This window comes from Halichoerus grypus, chromosome 3 (genome assembly GCF_964656455.1).
Source record: "Halichoerus grypus chromosome 3, mHalGry1.hap1.1, whole genome shotgun sequence".
In the NCBI taxonomy this organism is placed as follows: domain Eukaryota; kingdom Metazoa; phylum Chordata; class Mammalia; order Carnivora; family Phocidae; genus Halichoerus; species Halichoerus grypus.
This window is the reverse complement of record NC_135714.1, coordinates 138,737,811-138,764,459: the sequence shown is the minus strand read 5'-3', so window position 1 is coordinate 138,764,459 and position 26,649 is coordinate 138,737,811. Positions and strand designations below refer to the sequence as shown.

At 34.3% G+C, this 26,649-nt stretch overlaps 1 protein-coding gene across 4 annotated transcripts in view; it reads left to right on the top strand.

The window, feature by feature from the left end:
• The window catches only part of FSTL5 (follistatin like 5), a 725,252-nt gene that overhangs the window by 382,267 nt on the left and 316,336 nt on the right, over positions 1-26,649 (top strand). For all 4 annotated transcript variants that reach the window (XM_078069389.1, XM_078069388.1, XM_036106567.2 and 1 more), the window contains exon 6: positions 345-465. In XM_078069389.1, coding sequence (XP_077925515.1) covers positions 345-465 — 121 coding nt within the window. The remainder of the gene's footprint in view (positions 1-344; positions 466-26,649) is intronic.

Genomic DNA, 26,649 nt, shown 5'->3' with positions numbered 1-26,649 from the left:
AGGAGGCAATTTTCATGTGGAGATATTTCCTTGAGTCAGTATAAATGGAGCAAAGAAAATGAGTGAAATACAAAATGTCCTTGTAAATTTCAGATTTTTCTGGGTCCTACTGTGAAAATTTTGTGTTAGAAAGTTTGGACTAAATTCTAAGTACCTATCTGAACTTTTTAACTTTATATCTTTGGAACAGTTAAAAATAATTTTCCAGTAACCGAAAATCTGTATTTTTCATAGGTTCTGTTCTTTGCCCTACTGCAGACTCATTAAATGATTATTATGTATAATTAATTGTGCTATAGAAATGTTTAGATGATTATAATTGTATGGCTTAATTTTCTTGTCAGGTGATAAAACAGGAAGAACTTGGCAAGGATCTTTCTGATTGTACTTTGTATGACCTACTGAAATACGATGATTTTAACTCTGACAAGCACCTGGCTCTTGAAGAACTTTATAGAACATTCCGTGAGTATAATATGCATTCTCTAATTCTTCTTTGTTCTTTTTCCTGTTTCTTTACACAATACTGTGTGTTTGCTTGATCTCAAAGTACAAGCTGTTTTTTTAAGAGAAGTGATATAAGTAATATAATTGAAGTACTTAACTGTGTTGAAACATATGTAAAAGCTAAGCAGTTTAATAATTCCAAAATGAAAAACTGGGCATACTTGATAACCCTAGAAATCAGTTCTTCCTGATTTTATTTGAAAACATTAATTCCACAATGTTTTTTCTAAGGTTTGGAGTAGGAGCAGCGCTTGACTGGTTTTCACCATATATCAAAAACAATTTAATTATTTATGCAGTGACTTTTTTTTCCTACACTATTGGGAAACTAAAGTAGATTACTAGATAGAGTTTGTATTATGTTAACAAGCATAGGAATGGATAATTGTATTTATGTTAAGGTACTTTGGAATAATTTATATATGTTTCAGTTGCTTAAAGACTTCTTACAATTGACTATATGGGCTTTATAAAAGGGAATTATAAAGATGATCTCTCTGGCTTAAAAAAGTTGTCTACCAGGTTATTTTTTAAAAATAATTCAAAGAGGAAAGACTAGGGGACAAAAACCAGAAAGGAAAGATTTAGGAGATGTGCGCAAAAATTAAATTAACTGGTTGGTGTTTTGAAAATCACCAAAGAATCAAAGTTCAACAGGATTTAATTTAGCACTGAAACCAGTATTTTTATTCTATCTTCTATCTATCTATCATCTATCTTTAATATGTTGTATGTATATATATGTATATATTGCTTTCCAGAAAGGCAGGAAATAGTATATGTACTTAGTGTGAAAAGATCTCTTTTGTATTATGCCTCTGCCATCTATCAGTGGTCTGATATTAGGGAAATTACTTAAATTTCTGAAAATTCATATAAACAAGGATAGTAATTTTCTTGTTATATGATAATTTTATATTAAACATTAAATTATATGTTATGTAATATTTGGTACAAGCAAAATAATATATGTGAAATAGTTGCAGGTTACAAAGCTTTAAGGCAAGATATCAGTATGCTCTTCAGATTTAATTAAATTGCATTTCCATTTTAAATTAAAAGGCAGGATAACAAGGCAGGATGACTCCATAAACAGTTAATCCCTTAAAAGTATGTCACAAGGTGAAACTATATTTCAAAGATAACAACAAGAAAGCAGTATTATTATTATTCTGTGTTTGTATGAAGAAACTGAAGCACAGAGAAGTTAAGAACTAAGTGGCTGAGTTTATAATTAAACCTCTGTCAGACTATGATGTCTATGTGTTTTCCACTAAACTTTACTCCGTAATAGGCATTAGTTTGTATGCTCACAGTGGCAAGGAGAAGATATTATGGTTTATCAGGAAAGAAATTTTGTTTATATTGTTTTATATTTATATTATATTCATACCATCCTAATATATTATTATATAAACGCTATGTGCCAGATAGAAGGGATCAACATCATAAAAAGACCTACATGAAATATTAAGTGAATTGAGAAAATACTCTCCAGTTTGAGAAATCAAACAGAATTTTTGAAGATGGTAGCTATTGAATTAGTCTCCAGGATGAGTGGATATGGGCTTTGGGGAACAGGAGATGGGAAATTGGACAAAAAGAATAGCATACATAAAAACTCAAGTGCGTGGCATTTCAGGTATTTACAGAAACTAATTCAACTGCGAGATCTGTTCCAGGTCTGAAATTCTATGAAAATATATCAATTATTATTGCTATTTTATTAACTTGTTTTATTAAACAAGCAGTCTAATCTACCAACTCCAATCCCTCACCCTTACACTATGCAGATACATGGATTTGACTAAATAAAAGTAATTGAAACTTGTAGCAAGAGCAGAAAATATTTTTAATGGTATGCAATTGATCAAGCATCAATAAGATAATTAAGTGGATGTCTGTGTAGAATTTTTATTCAAAATAAGGTTATTGTTGGTAATGAAATGGTGGAGCTAGAAACTAAAACAATAAAAGTAGTGTATAAATAATATGTTATTTTTATGACAGCACAGCAAAGACTGAATAATGATTCCTGGCAATATCAGTAAATAAGAATCTTGTCCAGAATATTGCTGCTTGTACCTATTCCAGGGAAAAAATGATACTGCGTTTTGAGATATGATTTGATGTTGCTAAGGAAGGCAAGGTGGATCAGTTTATTGTTCTGATAAAGAAAATTCTGCAATTCAGGAATCTGTATCATCAATAAAAACATTCAGTAGAGAAAACAGTAAAGTTTTATCTATGAAGGAGCTACATTATACTAGGAACTGTTGAAGCTGAAAGGGAAAAAATCTATATGATTTGGGTTAACTATTAAAAGGTAATATGGTAACAATTTTATGGAAATTATTTTTAGTAAATGCAATGAACTTAATGAATATTGTAATATATCTGCCATTAGGTCAAAATTATGTATAACACAAAAGGCCTACATTTTTAATATTCTAAGTCATGAAGAGATAGTAGGTAACGAAAGCACTTGGCAATCAGCAATCATATTATGATCTTTTTTTTTCTTTTTGTATAATTGCAAAACTATCCCTTAACAATGGTAAAATGATGTTCACATAATCATTTAGAGGAGATAATGTTTTTCTAAGTAATGCTGGAATTATATGGAATATTTTAATATTCTTTCTGGTCTCACCAAGCAATTTTCTGGAAAGTATTACATTTTCAGTGTTGCACTTATTTAAACAGGTCATCAAACTATACAACGATCCCTCAGAGATAGCAGAATTAATTTGTATGGATTGTGTCTGCATTAACAAGAGGTATTTATACTTCTTCAATAGGAAATATATATCTATTTCTTTCTTCCCATCTATTATAATACTTTACAACTAAACCCACTTTGGTCTTGTGAAGTTTAGTGACAGGTTTTTTATAATGGCGTGATTTCAAAAAGTCACTGTATTATAAAATACTATGGTAGTTTCATGAATAAAAATGTGTAACAATAGTGAGAAAAGCAATCTATTCAAAAATCATGTATTAAATACCCATGTGTATAGAATGCTGTGATAGTTAAAACAACTTAAAAAGATTGTTTTTCTTTCCCTTAGGAATATATAATCTCAGACAGACAATGACAAAAATGACAGATCTAGTATGGATAAAAATATTTTTTTTTTTTTTTACATCCAGAATGATTCCTCCAGGTAGTTCCTAAAGAAAACCCAGAAAATGAAAAAGTCCCTAAATGAATGTACAGAGGAATAAACTGTCTAGAGAAGTAAAAAAAACAAAAAAAAACCAACCAACCTTCTCTTGATCCATTAATTATTTGCTGGTAGATACAGATTTTTGGAGTTCCAGTTTATAATTCTTTCTGCCATGGGTAATAAAATGGAAGAAAGTAAAGTAAAAGGTAATGTGCAAACAAGAAAAGGTTAAAGGTAAAAAATAGCACATCATCAACTGTATAAGGCTTTCTGTAAAATAGCCTTTTTCCCCCCCTCCTTTTTGGAAAAGATGAATTATTTTAATATTTTACAATAGGCATTGGATGGTATTCTTAATTTTTTTCTCCAGAATTTTTGGCATTATTAAAAAGGTATTTAAAATAAATCCTCAGTGTTAGTATCAAATATTCTAAATTATGCCTCATTTGATTAACAAATTTGGAAATCTATTTAATGGGATCAAATAAATTTTAAATGAAGTCAGTGACATGGTTTTGAATACTTAGAGGAAATACTAAATCCTCTGGTCAGATGGTGAACACCTTTCACGCCGGCATTTTGTTGTCTTGAATATTTTCAGTAAAGCATGTAGATTTTTCAGTGCAAAGGTTTCTTACACAATTAAAAATGAGTCAACAGTGCCATCATTAATCACAAGGACTTGAATTAACATACAAGGAAACAGCACTTTATTTTCTTCCCATTCAAAATTAAGTTAAAATGTTTGATTGTTTGATTTACATGGAACACTACATTTTCATTTTAAATCTGTAGGTAAATCTAAATGATTTGCCATCAAACATGACCATTCACTAAATTAAGGCATTCAGTTTCAAAAGTGATATTCAGATAAATGTTTATGTTTACTTATTTTTGTAGTCAAACTCAATTAAGATGATAAAGTGCCATGATAGGATTATTGATTTTAGGAATTAATTGTTTTTATTTCTAGCTAGCAAAAATGGTGCAATTGGCTATCCAGAAAATAATATTTGTTTGGAGAATGCTTTCTATGTACTTTATTTTCTTAAATTATAAGTTAAATTATAAATTGAGAGTTAAATTATAAATTGTTTTGACTCTGGTTCCAAGTCTAAAATTGTATGAAATGAGGAGTTTGCAATTCTGATAGATTCTTCAAATTCCATTAAACCCTTATGAGTTGCAGTTCCCAAAACTATATACATGTATTTCAAGATATATATGTATTCTAGTAGTTCAAGTTCTAATGTCACACTTAAATAAATCTCTATGAATTCAAAATGATCTTTATGTGTGGAAGGATCCAAAAAAAGATGTGTTTCTACTAGGCATGAAATAATTAGTTTTTTACAAGTATAATGCATCGACTGTGAGCATTTATATTGAAACTAATTGTATAATAGTTCTCTCTCCTTTCTTAAAAAGAGTAGGTAATTAGGAGTCTAAAATTTTAAAATATTAAAAAAAACATGGAACACTTATTTTAAATTGCCTATTCATGATTATACTCAAAATGTCATCTCTTTTTATATGAAACACTTCTTAATAGGATATAGTTTTAATAATGACATTATAAGGAAAAACATTTTCTAGGAAATCACAATTGCTATAATAAAAATATTACTTATTGGAACCATCTAATAATCAGAGCAATGAAATATGAATACTATGTTAATATTCATAGATATTAGATCATTAGTATATGAAAGACATTTTTTAAGGAAAATAGCAGAGTTTAGTGAGAATTAAGACTCTTAACAGTAATATGGGTTAAAGGTGATAGTGCCAGGACTAAAGGAGCAATAGTAATATTACAGAGAACTGGTCATATTTGGACAATAACTCACAAGCAGAATCCTCTCAACTTGATGAATGATTACATATGCATGGGATGGAAAGGATAGGGTCAAGGATAATGTCTAGGTCTCTAGCTTGCATACCAAGGTGAACAATGATGTTATTCATTAAAGTAGGGCACACAGGAAGAGAAGCACGTTTGGGGACATATACTGAGTTAAATTTTCAACATATTGGCATATTCACATAGAAACCCTTGGTTGGAGAATATTGTGGTCTAGAGCTCACGTGGGAGTTCAGGACAACAAATAGAGATATGGGGCATATAGTTAAAATTTGATAATATGGCAGGGAATGGAGTATCCAAGGTGAGTATGTAAAGACAGAGAGATGAGCAAAAGAGCAATAGGGAACTAAAACTTAAAATTAATTAATTAATTTAAAAACAAAACAAGTGAACAAAAAAACAGAGAGGTAGGAAGGAAACCAAAGGACTACACCATCATAAAATTTTAATAAGAAATTTCCTTGCCTGAGTTCAAAACAAGAGAGTATATTACAGATAAATAAATGGCCACTGGATTTGTCAGTAAGGAGGTCGTTGGTGACTTTGGGCACAGCATTTTCGGCAGAGATGTAGAGATAGAAGCAAAAGTGCTGGTGGTTGAGAGGTTAAATGTAAAAAAAAAAAAAAAAGAAAAGTGAAATAAAGAAAAATAAAAAAAATGCCGAGCAAAGAAGCAGAGCATGCAAGCATACATCGAGTATATATTTAGATAAAATCCAAAATAGGTAAAACTCATCTATGGTTTTAGTAGTTCACATGATGGTTGCCTTTGGAGGAATTGGCAGGTGATGGTGTGGGAACATAAGGTGAGAAGGGGACTTTTAGAATGCTCATAGCGTTCTACTTTTAGCCTTACAAAAAAATCCCACACTGGTTTGGGAAAGGCAAATTTAGACATTGATATAGCTACTGTAGAAGAGCCTCACACACGGATCATTGTGGTATGAAACCTTGTAGCAACTTTAATTGCCTGGTACACTGGAAAAACAACTCCTCTACAACATACTTTGATTAAAAAAAAATTCACTTGTTTGTATAATTATAATTTTCTATGTTGGAGTTTATAGATATGCCTTGACAGTTTTGGTAAATAAAACTCAGCACCATTCACTTACAGGTAATTTCCACTTTATATTACTGTTACTCTATCTAAGTTCTTTAGACCTTATAGGGAAAGGACTGTCTAACATGATTGTTGAGACCCAGCCTATAGACATGTATTCCAAAAGGACAAATTCTGGTCCTAAACAAAATAAATTATTTTTACATACGAACTGTGAAGATAAAGACAACAGGTAAGGCAATACCAATTTAGACTATAATTTTAAAAAGAAAGTATTATTTTTTTTTTCCATTTTATGACCCTGTCCTCCCAGTTGTTAAGATTACCTTAATCTTTGGTAGCTGGTGCACCTTTATGTTTCTTCTTTTACCTATAGCCTCTTTCACGATTTCTCACTGGTAATTTTGCTTGCTGACCTGTTTGGAACTCCTAAAAGCAGACAATTAGATATTTTAGCTTCTCTTTTATTTCAAGTGAAACAGTTGTATTTATTTCTTAAAGTATTGACTCTTTTTGTCACATAGATATTGAGAGCAAGGCCTTTTCTGACGCAAAATAAAATTGAAATAAACAATAAAATGGAAATTGATTATTCATTCTTATTTTTCCACACTGCACCATATCTCGTCAATCATAACGTAGCGGGTCTGACTTAAATTACTTTCCCCTGACTTCAGCACGGTATTCAGCAACAGAATTAGCCTAAGGCTGTTTTGGACTTTCAAAATCATTTCTGTAAGTCATTGGTGCTTTGGCTTTGTTAACCCTGTTCTTTACACCGATTTCTCAGAAACTCCTTGGAATTGAGCCTTGCATTGTGCTTGTGTGGTTCTGAAACCCTATCTGCATGGCATCTTCTTCAGAATGGCTTTCCTTTGGAGATCACCAGCTACATTCCTGCCCCAGATCTGATCTATTTGGGCATGACAGAGTTGCTGCAGCTTGGCACCAAAGCCTTAGCTTCAACTTAAGAGTATCTCAGGGGCACCTGGCAGGGTCAGGCAGTAGAACATGTGACTCTTCATCTCAGGGCCAAGAGGTCAAGCCCCGTGTTGGGTGTGGAACCTATTTAAATAAACAAACAAACAAACAAAGTATCTCAGATTTCCAAACTGAGTTTCTACTAATGGGATTTAATTTTTAACTGGCTAACTATTGTTCAACAGTTTAAAACAATGTGAATGTAATGTATCATGTTTTAATTACTAGTTGTTTTCTGAAATTCCTACTCAAGGTTAGTCTGAGAAAATGCATTTCATTTACATTTTTCAGTTGAGAGTTTCTTTTTTTTTAAGATTTTATTTATTTGAGAGAGAAAGCACAAGCAGAGGGAGAAACAGGCTCCCTGATGTGGGGATCTACCCAGGACCCTGGGATCATGACCTGAGCCGAAGGCAGACGCTTAACAGACTGAGCCACACAGGCGCCCCAGTTGAAAGTTTCTTTTTTTTTTTTTTTAAAGATTTCATTTATTTATTTGACAGAGAGATAGAGAGAGAGTATAAGTAGGCAGAGAGGCAGGCAGAGGGAGAGGGAGAAGCAGGCTCTCCGCTGAGCAAGGAGCCCGATGTGGGGCTCGATCCCAGGACCCCAGGACCAGGACCCGAGCTGAAGGCAGATGCTCAATGACTGAGGCACCCAGGTGTCCCTGAAAGTTTCTTTATGGTATTCTTCTCTGTCAAATGATCCATTATGGAGGCATTTACCTACAAAGTGAAGGCTATGATATATAAAATCAAATGTTTTTTAAATATATAAGATAATCATGCATGTTTAGGCAATTAAACTTTTAAAACTATTTTTTTTTTTAATTCAAGGATTGGAAGCTAGTACTTAGAAAATACATTTTTGCCAACTGTATTTTAATATATAATTATTATTACCTTCACATTTTTTTAAACCAGCCAGAGGCCTACCCTTTTATTTAAGAGAGTTCTACCACTTTCATAGAGTGGTTACATGGGTGTAACCAGATAAACAAAGAAGTTTTAGTAGGCCTTATCAATAATATATAGAAATTATAAGATTTAAGTCCACTCTCTAATAATAATTTGAATCTAACCTGTTTTGTTAAAAAAAAAAAGAAGAAATGAATCAAAACTAAAAAATGGATTTTTTAGTTTTAATAATTTTTATTTATTTATTTTATTTAATGTTATGTTAATCACCATACATTACATCATTAGTTTTTGATGTAGTGTTCCATGATTCATTGTTTGCGTACAACACCCAGTGTTCCATTCAGTATGTGCCCTCTTTAATACCCATTACCAGGCTAACCCATCCCCCCACCCCCTCCCCTCTAGAACCCTCAGTTTGTTTCTCAGAGTCCATAGTCTCTCATGGTTCGTCTCTCCCTCTGATTTGCTCCCCTTCATTCTTCCCTTCTTATCTTCTTCTTCTTCTTCTTTTCTTTTTTTAACATATAATATATTATTTGTTTCAGAGGTACAGATCTGTGATTCAACGGTCTTACACAATTCACAGCGCTCACCATAGCACATACCCTCCCCAATGTCTATCACCCAGCCACCCCATCCCTCCCACCCCCCACCACTCCAGCAACCCTCAGTTTGTTTCCTGAGATTAAGAATTCCTCACATCAATGAGGTCATATGATACATATGTTTCTCTGATTGACTTATTTCCCTCAGCATAATATGCTACAGTTCCATCCACATCCTTGCAAATGGCAAGATTTCATTCCTTTTGATGGCTGCAAAATATTCCATTGTATATATATACCACATCTTCTTTATCCATTCATCTGCCGATGGACATCTTGGCTCTTTTCACAGTTTGCCTATTGTGGACATTGCTGCTATAAACATCGGGGTGCACGTACCCCTTCGGATCACTACATTTGTATCTTTGGGGTAAATACCCAGTAGTGCAATTGCTGGGTCGTATGGTAGCTCTATTTTCAACTCTTTGAGGAACCTTCATATTGTTTTCCAGAGTGGCTGCACCAGCTTGCATTCCCACCAAACAGTGTAGGAGGGTTCCCCTTTCTCCGCATCACCACCAACATCTGTCGTTTCCTGACTTGTTAATTTTAGCCATTCTGACTGGTGTGAAGTGGTATCTCATTGAGGTTTTGATTTGGATTTCCCTGATGCCGAGCGATGTTGAGCACTTTTTCATGTGTCTGTTGGCCATTTGGATGTCTTCTTTGGAAAAATGTCTGTTCATGTCTTCTGCCCATTTCTTGATTGGATCATTTGTTCTTTGGGTGTTGAGTTTGATAAGTTCTTTATAGATTTTGGATACTAGCCCTTTATCTGATATGTCATTTGCAAATATCTTCTCCCATTCTCTCAGCTGTCTTTTGGTTTTGTTCACTGTTTATTTTGCTGTGCAAAAAGCATTCTGTCTTGATGAAGTCCCAATAGTTCATTTTTGCCCTTGCTTCCCTTGCCTTTGGCGATGTTCTAGGAAGAAGTTCCTGTGGCTGAGGTCGAAGAGGTTGCTGCCTGTGTTCTCCTCTAAGATTTTGATGGATTCCTGTCTCACATTGAGGTCTTTCAGCCATTTTGAGTCTATTTTTGTGTGTGGTTTAAGGAAATGGTCCAGTTTCATTCTTCTGCATGTGGCTGTCCAATTTTCCCAACACCATTTATTGAAGAGACTGTCTTTTTTCCATTGGACATTCTTTCCTGCTTTGTCGAAGATTAGTTCACTGTAGAGTTGAGGGTTCATTTCTGGGCTCTCTATTCTGTTCCATTGATCTATGTGTCTGTTTTTGTGCCAGTACCATACTGTCTTGATGATGACAGCTTTGTAATAGAGCTTGAAGTCCGGAATGGTGATGCCACCAGCTTTGCTTTTCTTTTTCAACATTCCTCTGGCTATTAGGGTCTTTTCTGGTTCCATACAAATTTTAGAATTATTTGTTCCATTTCTTTGAAAAAAGTGGATGGTATTTTGATAGGGATTGCTTTGAATGTGTAGATTGCTCTAGGTAGCATTGACATCTTCACAATGTTTGTTCTTCCAATCCATGAGCATGGAACCTTTTTCCATTTCTTTGTGTCTTCCTCAATTTCTTTCTGAGTATTTTACAGTTTTCTGAGTACAGATTCGTTGCCTCTTTGGTTAGATTTATTCCTAGGTATCTTATGGTTTTGGGTGCAGTTGTAAATGGGATCGACTCCTTAATTTCTCTTTCTTCTGTCTTGTTGTTGGTGTATAGGAATGCCACTGATTTCTGTGCATTGATTTTATATCCGGCCACTTTACTGAATTCCTGTATGAGTTCTAGCAGTTTTGGGGTGGAGTCTTTTGGGTTTTCCACATAAAGTATCATATCATCTGCAAACAGTGAGAATTTGACTTCTTCTTTGCCGATTTGGATGCTTTTTATTTCTTTTTGTTGTCTGAGTGCTGTGGCTAGGACTTCTAATACTATGTTGAATAGCAGTGGTGATAGTGGACATCCCTGCCGCATTCCTGACCTTAGGGGGAAAGCTCTCAGTTTTTCCCCATTGAGAATGATATTCACTGTGGGTTTTTCCTAGATGGCTTTTATGATATTGAGGTATGTACCCTCTATGCCTATACTCTGAAGAGTTTTGATCAAGAAAGGATGCTGTACTTTGTCAAATGCTTTTTCTGCATCTATTGAGAGGATCATATGATTCTTGTTCTTTCTTTTGTTAATGTATTATAGCACATTGATTGATTTGTGGATGTTGAACCAAACTTGTGTCCAGGGATAAATCCCACTTGGTCGTGGTGGATAATCCTTTTAATGTACTGCTGGATCCTATTGGCTAGTATTTTGGTGAGAATTTTTGCATCCATGTTCATCAAGGATATTGGTCTGTAATTCTCCTTTTTGATGGGGTCTTTGTTTGGTTTGGGGATCAAGGTAATGGTGGCCTCATAAAATGAGTTTGGAAGTTTTCCTTCCATTTCTATTTTTTGGAACAGTTTCAGAAGAATAGGTATTAATTCTTCTTTAAATGTTTGGTAGAATTCCCCTGGGAAGTCATCTGGCCCCGGGGTCTTGTTTGTTGGGAGATTTTTGATGACTGCTTCAATTTCCTTAGTAGTTATAGGTCTGTTCACGTTTTCTATTTCTTCTTGGTTCAGTTTTGGTAGTTGATACATCTCGAGGAATGCATCCATTTCTTCCAGGTTATCTAATTTGCTGGCATATAGTTGCTCATAATATGTTCTTATAATTGTTTTATTTCTTTGGTGTTGGTTGTGATCTCTCCTCTTTCATTCATGATTTTGTTGATTTGGGTCATTTCTCTTTTCTTTTTGATAAGTCTGGCCAGGGGTTTATCAATCTTGTTAATTCTTTTAAAGAACCAGCTCCTAGTTTCGTTGATCTGTTCTACTGTTCTTTTGGTTTCTATTTCATTGATTTCTGCTCTGATCTTTATTATTTCTCTTCTCCTGCTGGGTTTAGGCTTTATTTGCTGTTTTTTCTCTAGTCCTTTAGGTGGAGGGTTAGATTGTGTGTTTGAGACCTTTCTTGTTTCTTGAGAAAGGCTTGTATTGCTATATACTTTCCTCTTAGGACTGCCTTTGCTGCATCCCAAAGATTTTGAATAGTTGTGTTTTTATTTTCAATGGTTTCCATGAATTTTTTAAATTCTTTTTTAATTTCCTGGTTGACCCATTCATTCTTTAGTAGGATGCTCTTTAGCCTCCATGTATTTGAGGTCTTTCTGACTTTCCTCTTGTGATTGAGTTCTAGTTTCAAAGCATTGTGGTCTGAAAATAGGCAGGGAATGATCCCAATCTTTTGGTACTGGTTGAGACCTGATTTGTGACCTAGGATGTGATCTATCCTGGAGAATGTTCCATGGGCACTAGAGGAGAATGTGTATTCTGTTGCTTTTGTATGGAGTGTTCTGAATATATCTGTGAAGTCCATCTGGTCCAGTGTGTCATTTAAAGTCTTTATTTCCTTGTTGATCTTTTGCTTAGATGTTCTGTCCATTTCAGTGAGGGGGTTGTTAAAGTCCCGCACTATTATTGTATTGTTGTCGATGTGTTTCTTTGCTTTTGTTATTAATTGGCTTATATAAGTGGCTGATCCCATGTTAGGGGCATAGATATTTACAATTGTTAGATTTTCTTGTTGGATAGACCCTTTAAGTAGGATATAGTGCCCTTCCTCATCTCTTATTATAGTCTTTGGTTTAAAATCTAATTTGTCTGATATAAGGATAGCCACTTTAGCTTTCTTTTGATGTCCATTAGCATGGTAAATGGTTTTCCACCCCCTCACTTTCAATCTGGGGGTGTCTTTGGGTCTAAAATGAGTCTCTTGCAGACAGCATATCGATGGGTTTTGTTTTTTATCCAATCTGATAGGCTTTTGATTGGGGCATTTAGTCCATTTACATTCAGGGTAACTATTGAAAGATATGAATTTAGTGCCATTGTATTGCCTGTATGGTGACTGTTACTGTATAATGTCTGTGTTCCTTTCTGTTCTGTGTTACTTTTAGGCTCTCTCTTTGCTTAGAGGACCCCTTTCAAGATTTCTTGTAGGGCTGGTTTCGTTTTTGCAAATTCCTTTAGTTTTTGTTTGTCCTGGAAGCTTTTTATCTCTCCTTCTATTTTCAATGACAGCCTAGCTGGCTATAGTATTCTTGGCTGCATATTTTTCTCGTTTAATGCTCTGTATATATCATGCCAGTCCTTTCTGGCCTGCCAGGTCTTGTGGATAGATCTGTTGCCAGTCAAATGTTTCTACCATTGTAGATTACATATCTCTTCTCCTGAGCTGCTTTCAGGATTTTTTCTTTGTCTCTGAGACTTGTAAGTTTTACTACTAGGTGTCAGGGTGTTGACCTATTTTTATTGATTTTGAGGGGGGTTCTCTGTCCCTCCTGGGTTTTGATGCCTGTTTCCTTCCTCAAATTAGGGAAGTTCTCTGCTATAATTTGCTCCAATATACCTTCTGTCCCCCTCTCTCTCTCTTCTTCTTCTGGGATCCCAATTATTCTAATGTTGTTTCATCTTATGGTATCACTCATCTCTCGAATTCTGCCCTCGTGATCCAGTAGTTGTTTATCTCTCTTTTTCTCAGCTTCTTTATTCTCCATCATTTGGTCTTCTATATTACTAATTCTTTCTTCTGCCTCATTTATCCTAGCAGTTAGAACCTCCATTTTTTATTTCACCTCATTAATAGCCTTTTTGATATCAACTTGGTTAGATTTTAGTTCTTTTATTTCTCCAGAGAGGGTTTCTCTATTATCTTCCATCCTTTTTTCAAGCCCAGCTAGTATCTTTAAAATCGTCATTATGAGCTCTAGTTCCAACTCTTACTAATGTCCATATTGATTAGGTCCCTGGCAGTCAGTACTGCCTCTTGTTCTTTTTTTTAGGTGATTTTTTCTGTCTTGTCATTTTGTCCAGAGGAGAATAGAAGAATGAGAGAACAAAATGCTAACAGGGTAACAATGACTCCAGAAATATATACACTAAACAAATCAGAAGAGACCTGAAACCGGGGGAAAAGAAAGGGAAAAAAAGAAAAGGAAAAGATAAAAACCAACAATCAACAACAACAAAAAAAACACAGAATATGACCACATATGATCAGGCTGGTGTATAGTCAGTGCCACACACTAGATTTTGGGTGTATTTTGGTGTGTTAGAAAAAAGTGTCTCTCAAAATTTTAAAGAAAGAAAAACTTATATATGTACAAAAATAAGGGTTAATATGATGAAGGGTTGGAATATGACTGTAAAGATGAAAACTATAAAAGATTTTATAAAAGGAATTGATAAGATAAGAAGGTTGAAAAAAGAAAGAAGAGGATTTTAAAAAAAAAAGGAGAGAATGTGATCAGGCAGTAGACTAGAACAAAACCATACACTAGAGATTTAGGGTATATTTTGGTCTGTTAGAAGAAACTGTATCCCAAAATTTTAAAGAGAGAACAACTTATATATATATAACAAAAATAAGGCTAACTACTATGAAGGGATAGAATATGACTCTAAAAATGAAAAATAAAAAAGATTTTTTAAAAAAGGGATTGATAAGATGTTGGTTGAAAAAGGGAAAAAGAAAAATTCAAAAAGAAAAAGTTAAAAATATTAACTTTGAAAGACTAAAGAATCATGGGAAAAAAGCCATGAATTCTATGTACTGTATTCCCCTAGTGCTGGAGTTCTGCCATTCTCATTGATTGGTAAACTTGGTCTTGGCTGGCTGTTCTTGCTGATGTTCTGGGGGAGGGGCCCATTGCAGTCGTTCTTAAATGTCTTTGCCGGTGGCGGAATTGCCCCACCCTTGCTGAGGCCGGGCTAAGTAATCAGCTCGGGTTTGGTCTCAGGAGGTTTTGTTCCCTGTAAGCTTTCCATACAGCTTTGGAGGACGAGAGTCAAAATGGCAGCCTCCCAGTGTCCTCCCCAGAGGAGCCAAGAACTCGAGGCCCCACTCCTCAGTGAGCCCCCAGAGAAAAGCAGTCAATCACTCCCGTCTCCCTGGTCTCTGGGCACACTCCGTGGTCACCCAGCCTGTGACCAAGCGTTTCTATCTCTGGCACTCGACTCGGTGTGGAGACTCCAAACCCAGCATATCCCTGTGGTGAGCTTCCGCGCCGCTCCTCCCAGGGAAGGAAGGGGAGTCTCCCTGGATCTGCTGCTTTTTGGGTCCCTGCTGGAAGAGCAATGGCCCGACTGTGCTGTGGATCACAGTTTATGGCAACCCCAAGCTGAGAACCCACTCCTCGGCTCCATCTCTGCAGCCGGCTTCCCCACTCCGATACCTGGGAGCTCTGCCATACTCAGGCACCCCCCGGTCTTTCTGTGACCCTGAGGGTCCTGAGACCACACTGTCCCAGCGAGGGTCCCACCCCCCGCTTAGCCACCAGAGCGACGTCCCTCAGCAGAGCAGACTTAAAAGTTCTGATTTTGTGCTCCGTGGCTCTATCACTTGCCGGTAGCAGCTGCCGGAGGCCCCCTCCCCCGCCATCTATTCTCCCGAATATCGCCTCGGATTCACTTCTCCACACATCCTACCTTCCAGAAAGTGGTCACTTTTCTGTTCAGAGAGTTGCTGTTATTCTCTTCTTTGATCTCCTGTTGAGTTTTTAGGTGTTCAGAATGGTTGGATCCCTATCCAGCTGAATTCCTGGGACCAGATGAAATTTAGGTCTCCTACTCCTCTGCCATCTTGCTCCTCCTAGTTTTAATAAATTTTAAGCCAAATCACATATTAAAAGGTTGGCCAACTGACTTTGCTTTCATTAACTACCCTAATTCCATATCCTTTTTAACAATTACTACTTTTGTTTTTGTAATAGTTAAAGAAAACAGAAAGGCACAAAAGAGAAAATAGGAATTAATTTTAATTCCATCATTCATTTATAATCACTTTGATATACACACATGCACATATTTTATGAAAATGTGACTACATTAATATTATATCATCCTGATTTATTTTAATTATACCTTAATTAATAGGGGAACATATCTCAGTATTAACACATGGAGCTTAACATATTTTTAATGGCTAACATTGTATGAAGTTACCATAATTATAAAAATTATAATCATAATACTCCATTTATTACTATTCCCAGCTATTATTTGTCCTTAAAGATCAACACTGTTCATTTAACATATAATACAAGCAAAAAATGTTAGTCATCCTAATAACTTTTAATTTTCTAACAGTCACATTAAAAAAAAAGATATGAGTGAAATTGATTTTATTAACATTTTGTATATCCCAATATATCCAAAAATATTATTATCACAACATACGGTCAATATGAAAATAAAGGAATTACTTTACATTTTCTTCCTATCAACTTTCAAAATCTAGCATTACAGCATATCATTTTGGACTAGCCGTATTCCAAATATTTGGTAGTCATTGACTACCATCTTGGACAGTAAAATATTAGAATGTTAAAAAAATCCATCTAAAATTCTATTCCAGTTTTTTTATAAGTAAAATTGTATTTATTCAGGGACAACACTCTCATCTATGTAGGAAATCTACACATTCTATTTATTTATTTGTTATTATGGAGGTACAATTGACATACAATGTTATATTAATTTTAAGTGTACAACATATTGATTTGACAATTTATTATTTTAAATATGAGGTTAAGCACATATTTCAGTTGTAAATAAACAACATAGTGTGAATTTCATATGTTTTTTTCAGGAAACCAGAAAAATGCACATTCGTAGGATAAATGTAGTCCTCTAAGCAATAAAATTATATCCTCAAAATAAGTAATATGTTTATTTTAAAAACAGAATTCAACAGGCACCTGGGTGGCTCAGTTGGTTAAGCCTTCGGCTTGGGTCATTATCCCAGAGTTCCGGGATCGAGTCCCTCATCAAGCTCCCTGCTCAGTGGGGAGTCTGCATCTCCCTCTGCCTTTCACCCCACTTGTGCCTTCTCTCTCTTTCTCAAATAAATAAATCAAATCTTAAAAGAAAAAAAGAGAAAAACAGAATTCAAGGGGCGCCTGGGTGGTTCAGTTGGTTGAGCGACCAACTCTTGATTTCAGCTCAGGTCAAGATCTCAGGATTGTGGGATCAAGCCCTGCCTCAGGCTCCACCCTCAGGGTGGAGTCTGCTTGGGATTTTCTCTATCCCTCTCCCGTTGCCCCTTTCCCTGCTAATGCTCACACTGTCTCTTTCTCTTTCTCAATAAATAAATAAAATCTTTAAAAAATAAAAGAAAATAAAAACAGGATTCAATAAAATATATTTAATGCCACCCATCTTAAACCAGTGCCTCCCAAATGTTGTGTTATCAATGGATCATTTAAATCATATATCCCCTGCCCACAGTTAGCACCTTTATATTTTCTGAATTTGTAATAATCTCATTCTTTTTTTTTTTTTTTTTTAAGATTTTATTTATTTATTTGACAGAGAGAGACACAGCGACAGCAGGAACACCAGCAGGGGGAGTGGGAGAGGGAGAAGCAGGCTTCCCGCTGAGCAGGGAGCCCGATGCAGGGCTCGATCCCAGGACCCCGGGATCATGACCTGAGCCGAAGGCAGACGCTTAACGACTGAGCCACCCAGGCGCCCTGTAATAATCTCATTCTTAAGGACTCTTCCCCTCCCCTGATTTAAAATAAGTGCACCAATCATGTATGTCTTCCAGTGAGAAGCTGTTCAGTCTGAGAATTAAAGGTATTACTAGTCTGAGTCATTTTAGTCCAACACTAAACAGTGAAACACTTTCAGGAAGCCTGTAAAAACTTATACACCACAAGGATTTATGTTTATATTCATTTTTTTTTAAGTATTAAAAACAGCTCCAGAGTATTTTTACCTTTGAGAACCCTAGGGGATTTAATGTGTTACACTGAATATAACCTAATATCCTTTAATGCTTAGGAGTTACTGAAATATTTTGTAGTGCAGGGTCATCACAATAAATAAATGCATGTACATATGTAAGTATTTATGTTAATGAGATATGTTCAAAATATCTTATTAACATGCCTTATAGTAATTCAGTGCTGATGCTTTGTATGGCAGTTCCTTTTATAGATATTCCAAAGGAGTAGCAATTAGTTTTTAACAAACATTTTAAGAATTGACAGAATAAATTAATACACATCCATCTTTACACTTTTATACAAGTAATTAATTTGATGAATATTACCTATATAAATTATATATATCTGACACTCTGTTTAGTAATGCTCAATCTTTTGAATGTTGTACTCTATTTTAATGAATGAGCCACCCAGGCGCCCCTGTTGTACTCTATTTTAATCGATAACAGACTTTCATTTCTTGAAGAAATTCTATTAGGGCTCTCTCCCTTACTTTATAATAGACCTCTCCCTCTGCAGTGCTATTCGATGAATGAATATTTAGCATAATGTACTACTATCATCATTGGTAAATTTTGGAATGATAATTCTTTATAAAAAGTATATTTATCTTGAAATTTTAATGAGCATTTGTTTTATATTTAGGTGAAAATTTAAAAATAGATTGAAATTAAATAAATTTCTTAACAAGAAGAGAAAGAGACTTTACACTAAGTGCTGTTTAGCTGCCTGATTGAGGATCTTGTGAGGCATGGAATAGTGTATATCATCTGCAATGTACTCACTGGGAAATGTGTGCATCCCAATGGAAATTGTTCCTATAAAAAGGAAGGAAATTTCCTTAAACTTGTTACTGATCATTTAAGTAATGTAAAAAGACCCTCGTTGGTGGTGACCAGATGGGATGAAAAAAAAAAAATGATGTTTCAAGCATTACAGAAGTTACATATTGCAAATCATCTTGAGAGATAATGTACATTTGTTGCAACTGCCTGGAGGACATCGATGGACTACTCTTTCTTCTGAGTGTTGGTTTAATGGGTCATTAATGATAGTAATATATTATTAAATAAATAAGGGAATTAAACATTTTAGTGGATGATATATTGTACTTGGTCTATTCCCAAGGGGTAAACAATTTCACCTAAAAATAAAAATTAAAAAGACAAGGTAGGGTGGAAGGAGGCGAAAGTGAGACAGAGAGGCAGACAGAGAGACAGAGACAAAAGAAAGAAGACAAAGAAGAGAGACTGAAGAGAGAAAGAAGAAAGCCAGGCAAAGAAGAGTTAAGTGTGGTTTATTTTATATACGTATTTTGTAGTTTAAAGCTTAGCTGTGCAATAATCCACTGACACTTATTTACATATTAAGATTAATATTTCAAGTTACAATTATTAACTTTATACACAACAACCAACATTTGTTATGCTCATGTGACATTATCAAGGCTAGTCACTACAAATATAAAGATAGATAAGAAAGTTTCTCTTCTCAACTTTAAGAAATTAAACGGAAAAATAGCAATTACAAAATATTATGGCATGGAGTAAAAGTGACTTGTATAAAATACAATGTATAAAATACAAAGAAAAAGAGACCACTCTCAGGAATGGATTCTAGGCAGAGATAACGTCTGAATTAAGCATACCCTCTGTATAGGAGTTGTGGAGGAGAAAGTTGGAAAAATCAGGTGCTTTTCTGCTGGGCAAAACATATCAGCAAAGACTGAGATGTAGGAAATTGCAAGCAATGTGGGAGTTGAGGGAGTTGAAAGTGCAAAGGAGGAATTAGTGAAAAATGAGGCTTAGGATGGAGGTAGGAGCTAGAGTTTGAAATCCCATGAATACTATTGAGAAACCAAGATAGTCTATATATGACAGGCAAGACACTGGCAGCAAGATGGAATCATCAGGTCTAAATTTGGAAGGATCACTTATAAAGCTGAAAGCAAAATGTGGTTAAGAAACAAGATTGGTAGATTAGTGCAATCAGTGGTGTGTTGAAGTCAGTGATTAAATTTTCAGAAATTTTGCTATCATGTTGATATCACATTGAAACTGGAAATTGGCCCACGGTGGGAACCTTTACACCATAGACATTGACCAATGCTACAAATCACAGTCCTATGCTCTGATCCCACCTCACTCCTGCTCAGAGATCTGTTTTTCTTAAATATTTGCCAGAACACTGCTAACTAAAGGCTGCAATCTTCTAGTGATAAATTTGAGGGATTGCACAAGGGTAATTGGGTAATTAAGGGTGTAGATTTAAAAAAAAAAATACTTAAGAACAGACCCAAAACACTTGGTAAAGGATAAGGCTGACAATTTCTAGAAAAGAATCTTAGAATATATACATTTTGCAATCCACAATTGGTATAGTAATAATCGTATCAACAAGGTTGCCATGATTTACAAAAGACATCTAAATAAATAAATTGGTGACAATTCTTGTTTTGTTCAACTTCACATTCAAAAATATTCTCATTATCTCTAGAAATCTTAACATGACATTTTATTGTAGTAGAAATAATTTATATATGTGATGTAATAGATTTTTGATAATGGAAAGTAGTCGTAAGCAATTTGTTACAAAATTTTTGAACTACTCAAGTAAAAAAAATATATTAACTTTTTTCTTACTGATGAAAAATGGACATTGAAATGATACCAAACTAAATTAGTTTAGCAAACTAAAGATCTGAACCAGTGATTGTGTTTAATGGTATATGTACAATTCATTTACATTGACACAATTCATTTTATTAGAATCATCTTTTATAAGAATTTCCTTTATTAACATCCCGAAAACTACATAAGTGAAAGCTTAACATTTATTTTAATGATTGCATCTTTGCTATATGAAGTAGTAACATTTTCTTTTGATATCAGGAGTTTATCTTACTGCTGCATTGAGTGAGATTTTTTTACTTATGAGTTGACACATTTCTTATATAAAGGATATTATTTTTGTGAAGTCTCATTAAAAGTGCAGATTATTTTCCTGCCCTTTGTAGATATTTTGACACTCAACTAAAAATCTATAATTAAATATTTGACACCTTTTAACTATGTTTAAACAACAAATGAAAGTGCTATATACACCATTCCTCTATATATCCACTTGTTATTATCACCTCATATTGTAACTGAACAGCTTCATATTAATACCATGTTTGAAAACGATTTTATATTAGCACTGAATTCCTAGACTTTATAACTTAAAAAGTAACACCTTTTCATATAGCTATAGATGTACAAGATAAACAGTGACAGTAAAAGATTTTCATGTGGGATTACACTGCTTCTTTAGTCTGTGTTTTTTCTGTCTTTTGGGACTTACGAACTTCTTCATATTTTGATTTCAAACTTGACTCATCAAGTTATTACTTGCTGAAATATTAGTATATTTGAGACATTATTGTAGCTCATGGAAATAGTAGGATTTATCAATTTTAATCTAAATTCTTCCTCAAAATCCAGCCTTGCTGGTCACTTTTTGTGCCATTTTAGCAGAGAATTACATTTTTTTCTCCAGAAACTACTCAGTCTTGCAGCTGCTAGATCCAATAAGGCAGAATATTTGCATCTGATATTTCCCACCTCGAATTTTATAACTCATTTTATAATTTGTGTTACTTGGCCTTTTAGTATTTTTTTGATGCATGGACAGCTATTCGAAAAATACTGATACCAAAAATTATGAGACTTTCTTTCTAATAGTATGTAACTATCACCACAGAAACAGTTTATCAGTCCAAAGAGTATACTTACACTTAGAAGAAATATAGCTGTAAGAGTGTTAGTATATTTAAACTGAAAGAGTTTTATGAACAATTTTATTAGGATTTTCTTTTAATTTTAGCTGCGAGACGTGATATCAGAGTGTTGAGAACTGACTTGTGCCAATCTGATCATTAAGAACTATTAGGTTTCTTGTAGAGAACTATCAGAGACCTCAGATAGTTAGAGATGGATGAATGTCTAATATCATCTCACTGATTGAAAGTGCTTCCTTTGCTGCCAGGTGGTATTATATGAATGTTGGTATGTATGGTGGAATTTGGTGTGAGATTTCCTTTCATCTTTTATCACACTTTCCTAAATAGAAAAAGATATAATTAGGAATGGAGTTAGATCATTATTGTTACTAATCCATGCTACAATTTTTTTAAAGATTTTATTTATTTATTTGACAGAGAAAGAGAGCACAAGCAGGGGGAGTGGAAGGCTGAGGGCTCCCTACTGAGCAGGGAGCCGGATGTGGGGCTCGATCCCAGGACCCCGGGATCATGACCTGACTGAAGGCAGACGCTTAACTGACTGAGCCACCCAGGCGCCCTCCATGTTATAATGTTATAGAAAATTTAACCCAAAATATAATAATTGAAGAAAGGTACACAGTGTGTCAGCTTTAACTGTATCAATCCATTGGACCAAGAAATATATCTATAGGAGTTGAATGTATAATTAAATCACAGTTATAAATTTGTGGGGCAAATTTTCATTTCTTAAATTAGTTAGATAGGATTCTTAGAGAGTGTTACAATCCAAGAGAGTCTACACAATGATGTGCTCATTCCTTATGGAGTCCCGACCATATGCTTTTACTTCTCTAGACAGCAATGTAAACAAAACATCTATTAGGGAACGAACAGAATATTTTTTTTAAAAAACCTTGTACTTGTCATATTCTTGTAATAGTAATGGAATTTGCACCTGGTTGAGCATAACAGATTAACTGGTTCTGAATTTGTCAGCAAGCTAGCAAGTAAATTTACACATTGGATTCTACTAGAAGAGAGAAAAGAAGCATGTTTGACTCCAAAAAGTATGCTACCTTTTTGAAAACTAGGTTCCAGTTAAAACATTATCTCAGATGCAACAGCATAATTCTTCATCTTGAAAAACTTGTGAATCTTATTATACTCATCTATCCGTTTAAAAAGCAACCTGTGAATTTACAGTTTTAAAAGCAAATCATATTTGTATTAATTTTTATTTATAAACATTTCTGAGATTATAGAGAAAGAAGTTGCAAATGTGGTAGATTTAAAATATACCTGCAAGACATTCCATATTCATGGATTAGAAGACAATACAGTTAAGATGTCAATACTATCCAAAGTGATCTACAGATGCAAAGAAGTTCCTATTAACATCCTGATAATGGGTTGTTGCTTTTGTTTTTGTTATTGTTTTGTTTTGTTTTGTTTGCTTCTTGCAGAAATAGAAAAATCCATGCAAAAATTCATATAGAAGGGACCCGGAATAGCCAAAATACTCTTGATAAAGGAGAAAATTGGCATTCTCATGCTTCCTGATTTTAAAGCTTAATATAAAGTCTCATAGTCAAAACAGCATGACACTGACATAAGGAAAGACATGTGGAATAGAATAGAGAGCCCAGAAACAAACTCTCACATATATGGTCAAATGATTTTCAACAAGAACACCAAAGCCATTCAATGGGTAAAGGATAGTCTTTTGAACAAATTGTGTTCAGAAAACTGAGTATCCACATACAAAAAAAAAAAAAAAAAAACTTTAACTTATAGCATACTAAAAAAAATAAAATTAACTGAAAATGGATCAATGACTTAAAAGTAAGAATTAAAACTATAAAAACATTTGAAGAAAACAGGGGAAAGCATATGACATTGGATTGGGCAATGATTTCTTGGATATAATAGAGCAAAGGAAAAAAAATAGTAAATTTGACTTCATCAAAGAACACTGAATAAAGTGAAAAAGGCAACCCAGGGAATGGTAGAAAATAATTGTAAATCATTTCTCTGGTAAGAAGTTAATATCCAGAATATATAAAGAACTCCTACTATTCAACAACAACAAAAAACAATGACCCAGTTAACTAAAAAAATGGGTAAAGTACTCGAATAGATATTTCTCTAAAGAAGATATACATATGGCAAGTAGGCATATAAAAAGATGCTCATTATGAGTAATCTTTCAGGAAATGCCAATCAAATCCACAATGAAGTACTCTTTCACACCCATTAGGATGATTATTATATTAAACAAAACAAAACAAAACAAGAAATAAATGTCAACAAGTATGTGGGAAAATGAGAAATTTGCTGGTGGGAATCTAAATGGTACAGCTGCTATGGAAAATGGTAGGTAGTTCCTCAGAAAATAAACATAAAATTACCATATAATCCAGCAATCCCACTTCTGGGCATATATTCAAAAAAGTTGAAAGCTGAGATTACAGAGACATTTGTGTATCCATGTTCATAATAATAGCATTATTCAAAATAGGAGAGGTGGAAGCAACCCAAGTGTCCATCGATGGATGACTGGATGAACAAAATTTGGTATATATGTACAATGGGATATTATTCAACCTCAAAAAGCAAGGACACACTGACACATCCTTCAAGTGGGTGAACCTTGAAGGTATTAAATATTAAGTGAAATAAGCCAGTCACCAAGGAACAAATATTGTTTGATTATACTTACATGAAATACCCAGTCAAAATCATAGAGACAAAGAATGGTAGTTTTCAGACACAAGGACAGGGGAAAATTGGTAGTTGGTGTGTAAAGATGGGATGGATAATGATGAAAGTCTTACAACAGTGTGAATGTATTCACTACCACAGAAGTGTAGATTTAATAATGATTAAAATGGTAAATTTTACATTATGTATATTTAGTAACAATTTCAAAAGATAATAAAAATAAATATATCTGCAAATACTTTGTAAAGTGTATGCAGCTAATCAAAGGATACACTGATTTTTATTATCAATATTTCTATTTACTGAGTAGGCTGGAGAGTTTGCTGCTATTACCCTAGGTGCCCAAGAAGCAATTAGCTATCCAGTATGAGTCAATTTTGTTTATTTTAGTTGATTGACATCAATTAATGCATTGCTAGAACTCCCCGTGGAATAGTGACAGGTTATACATTCTAAACAAATCCATCTTTTTACTTGCATTCGCACTCATCTTTTCTTCATTATCTCGTTATAAGGAAACACATCTACCTTTAATCCCTTGTAATGTTTCTTACACCTGTTCTCTGTGCCCATTTTTTTTCTTACATCCTGTAAGACCTGAGTCTAAAAATGATTCCTTCTCTGTAGTATACCTCTGATCTCTCACAATATGAAGGCTACCTTGCATTAATAATTTTAAGGACTTTAAGTTTCTTCTCCATTACACAGCATGTTTTCTTCCAACTGCCATCCTATTTGTATGTTCTTATCCAGACTTTTACAGTTGCTTATACTCATGGTTCCTTTGCTTACCTCAAAACCTTCTTCCTATGTCACCCCTCCAGGGAAGCTGCTCTTGCCAATGGGAACATTAACTTGCTTGTTGCTAGACCTAATGAAATGTTGTTAGCCCTATTTTACCTGATGTCTCCTCGGTATGTGAGATTGCCTTACTATTCCCTCCAACTTAAATTCTTGCTCTCCTTGTTTTTTCAGTCACCATATTTCCTGGAAATCTACCAATTTCTGGTCATTCCTCACTTCCATTTATTGAGTTCCTTTAGTCATCGTATGAAAGTGGAGGTTCCTCATAGTTCTTCCCTATGACTTTTTTCTTTTCATATAACCCACCCTCCATTAAGGATTATAATCTATATGTTGTCATGGTATAATACATACCTCCAGACTAGAATTATCAGAATTACAGCCATCCTTGGCCCACTGGACACTGTCAGTTGGATTCTCTTCTTGCACTTCAATATCATTTGTCCAAACCTAAATTCACTGTTTGTGTCCTTTGAAAGGCCACTCCTCTCTGTGTATCTCTCTCAGAGCATGACATGGCTATATACCAAGTTGCTAAAGCATTAAAAATATATTCTCCCCCTAGCCCTTGTTCCTCAAAGAATAAAAAAATCCATGTTGAATCTCTCCCCTAAAAAATTTAAAATCTAGTCCCTTCTCTCTATCCTCTCTACAAGTCTCTGAGTTCAGGCCACCATCATTTCTAAATGGATAATACAGCACTTTTCTATATGATCTTCCTGTACCCATTGTTGCCCCTTCCTAATCTATTCCCTTTATCAGAATATGCTTCCTAAAATGCAAAGCTCATCCTGAAATCATTTTTTTGTATCCTGAAATCATTTTTAATGGCCTCCCAATCCTCTCAAGTTATTAAGTATACCCTCCTTAACAAGTTTATCTCTAAAATAACTAGTCCTCATTCGTCTAATAGTAGTCAGAGTTTTTAGTTTGCTTGCTTGTTTTTGTTGTTTCTTTTTTTTTTCTCACAACCTATAAACTTACCAAATTACTATCCAGATATGCCACATTCTTTCTTTTTTTTTTTAAACCTAATGTTTAGTCACCTTAAGTCATAACACTGACCCACACTTATTTTAATTAAAACTCATTCTGCCTTCATGTCCCGCTTCAATCCCAGTCCCTAGGCTGTGTTTAGTGGATTTGCATAAATATTCCTGTATTAACTCATACTAATCCCTATGCTTATCACAGTCTTTCATAATTCTATTTATTTTTCTGAATTCTGTTTGGTTGTAAGATCCATTTGATCAGGAATATTATCTGTATTTGCTTTCTATTTCTTCCATAATAAATTACCATAAATGTACAGGCTTGAAACAACCCAACATGATTATCTTTGAGTATGATAGGTCAAAAATCTGACACCACACAATCTAAGTAGGTAATATGTTCTGAATACGTATTTTATGAATGAACCAATCAGTGAATGAATTTCAAAAGATATCAAA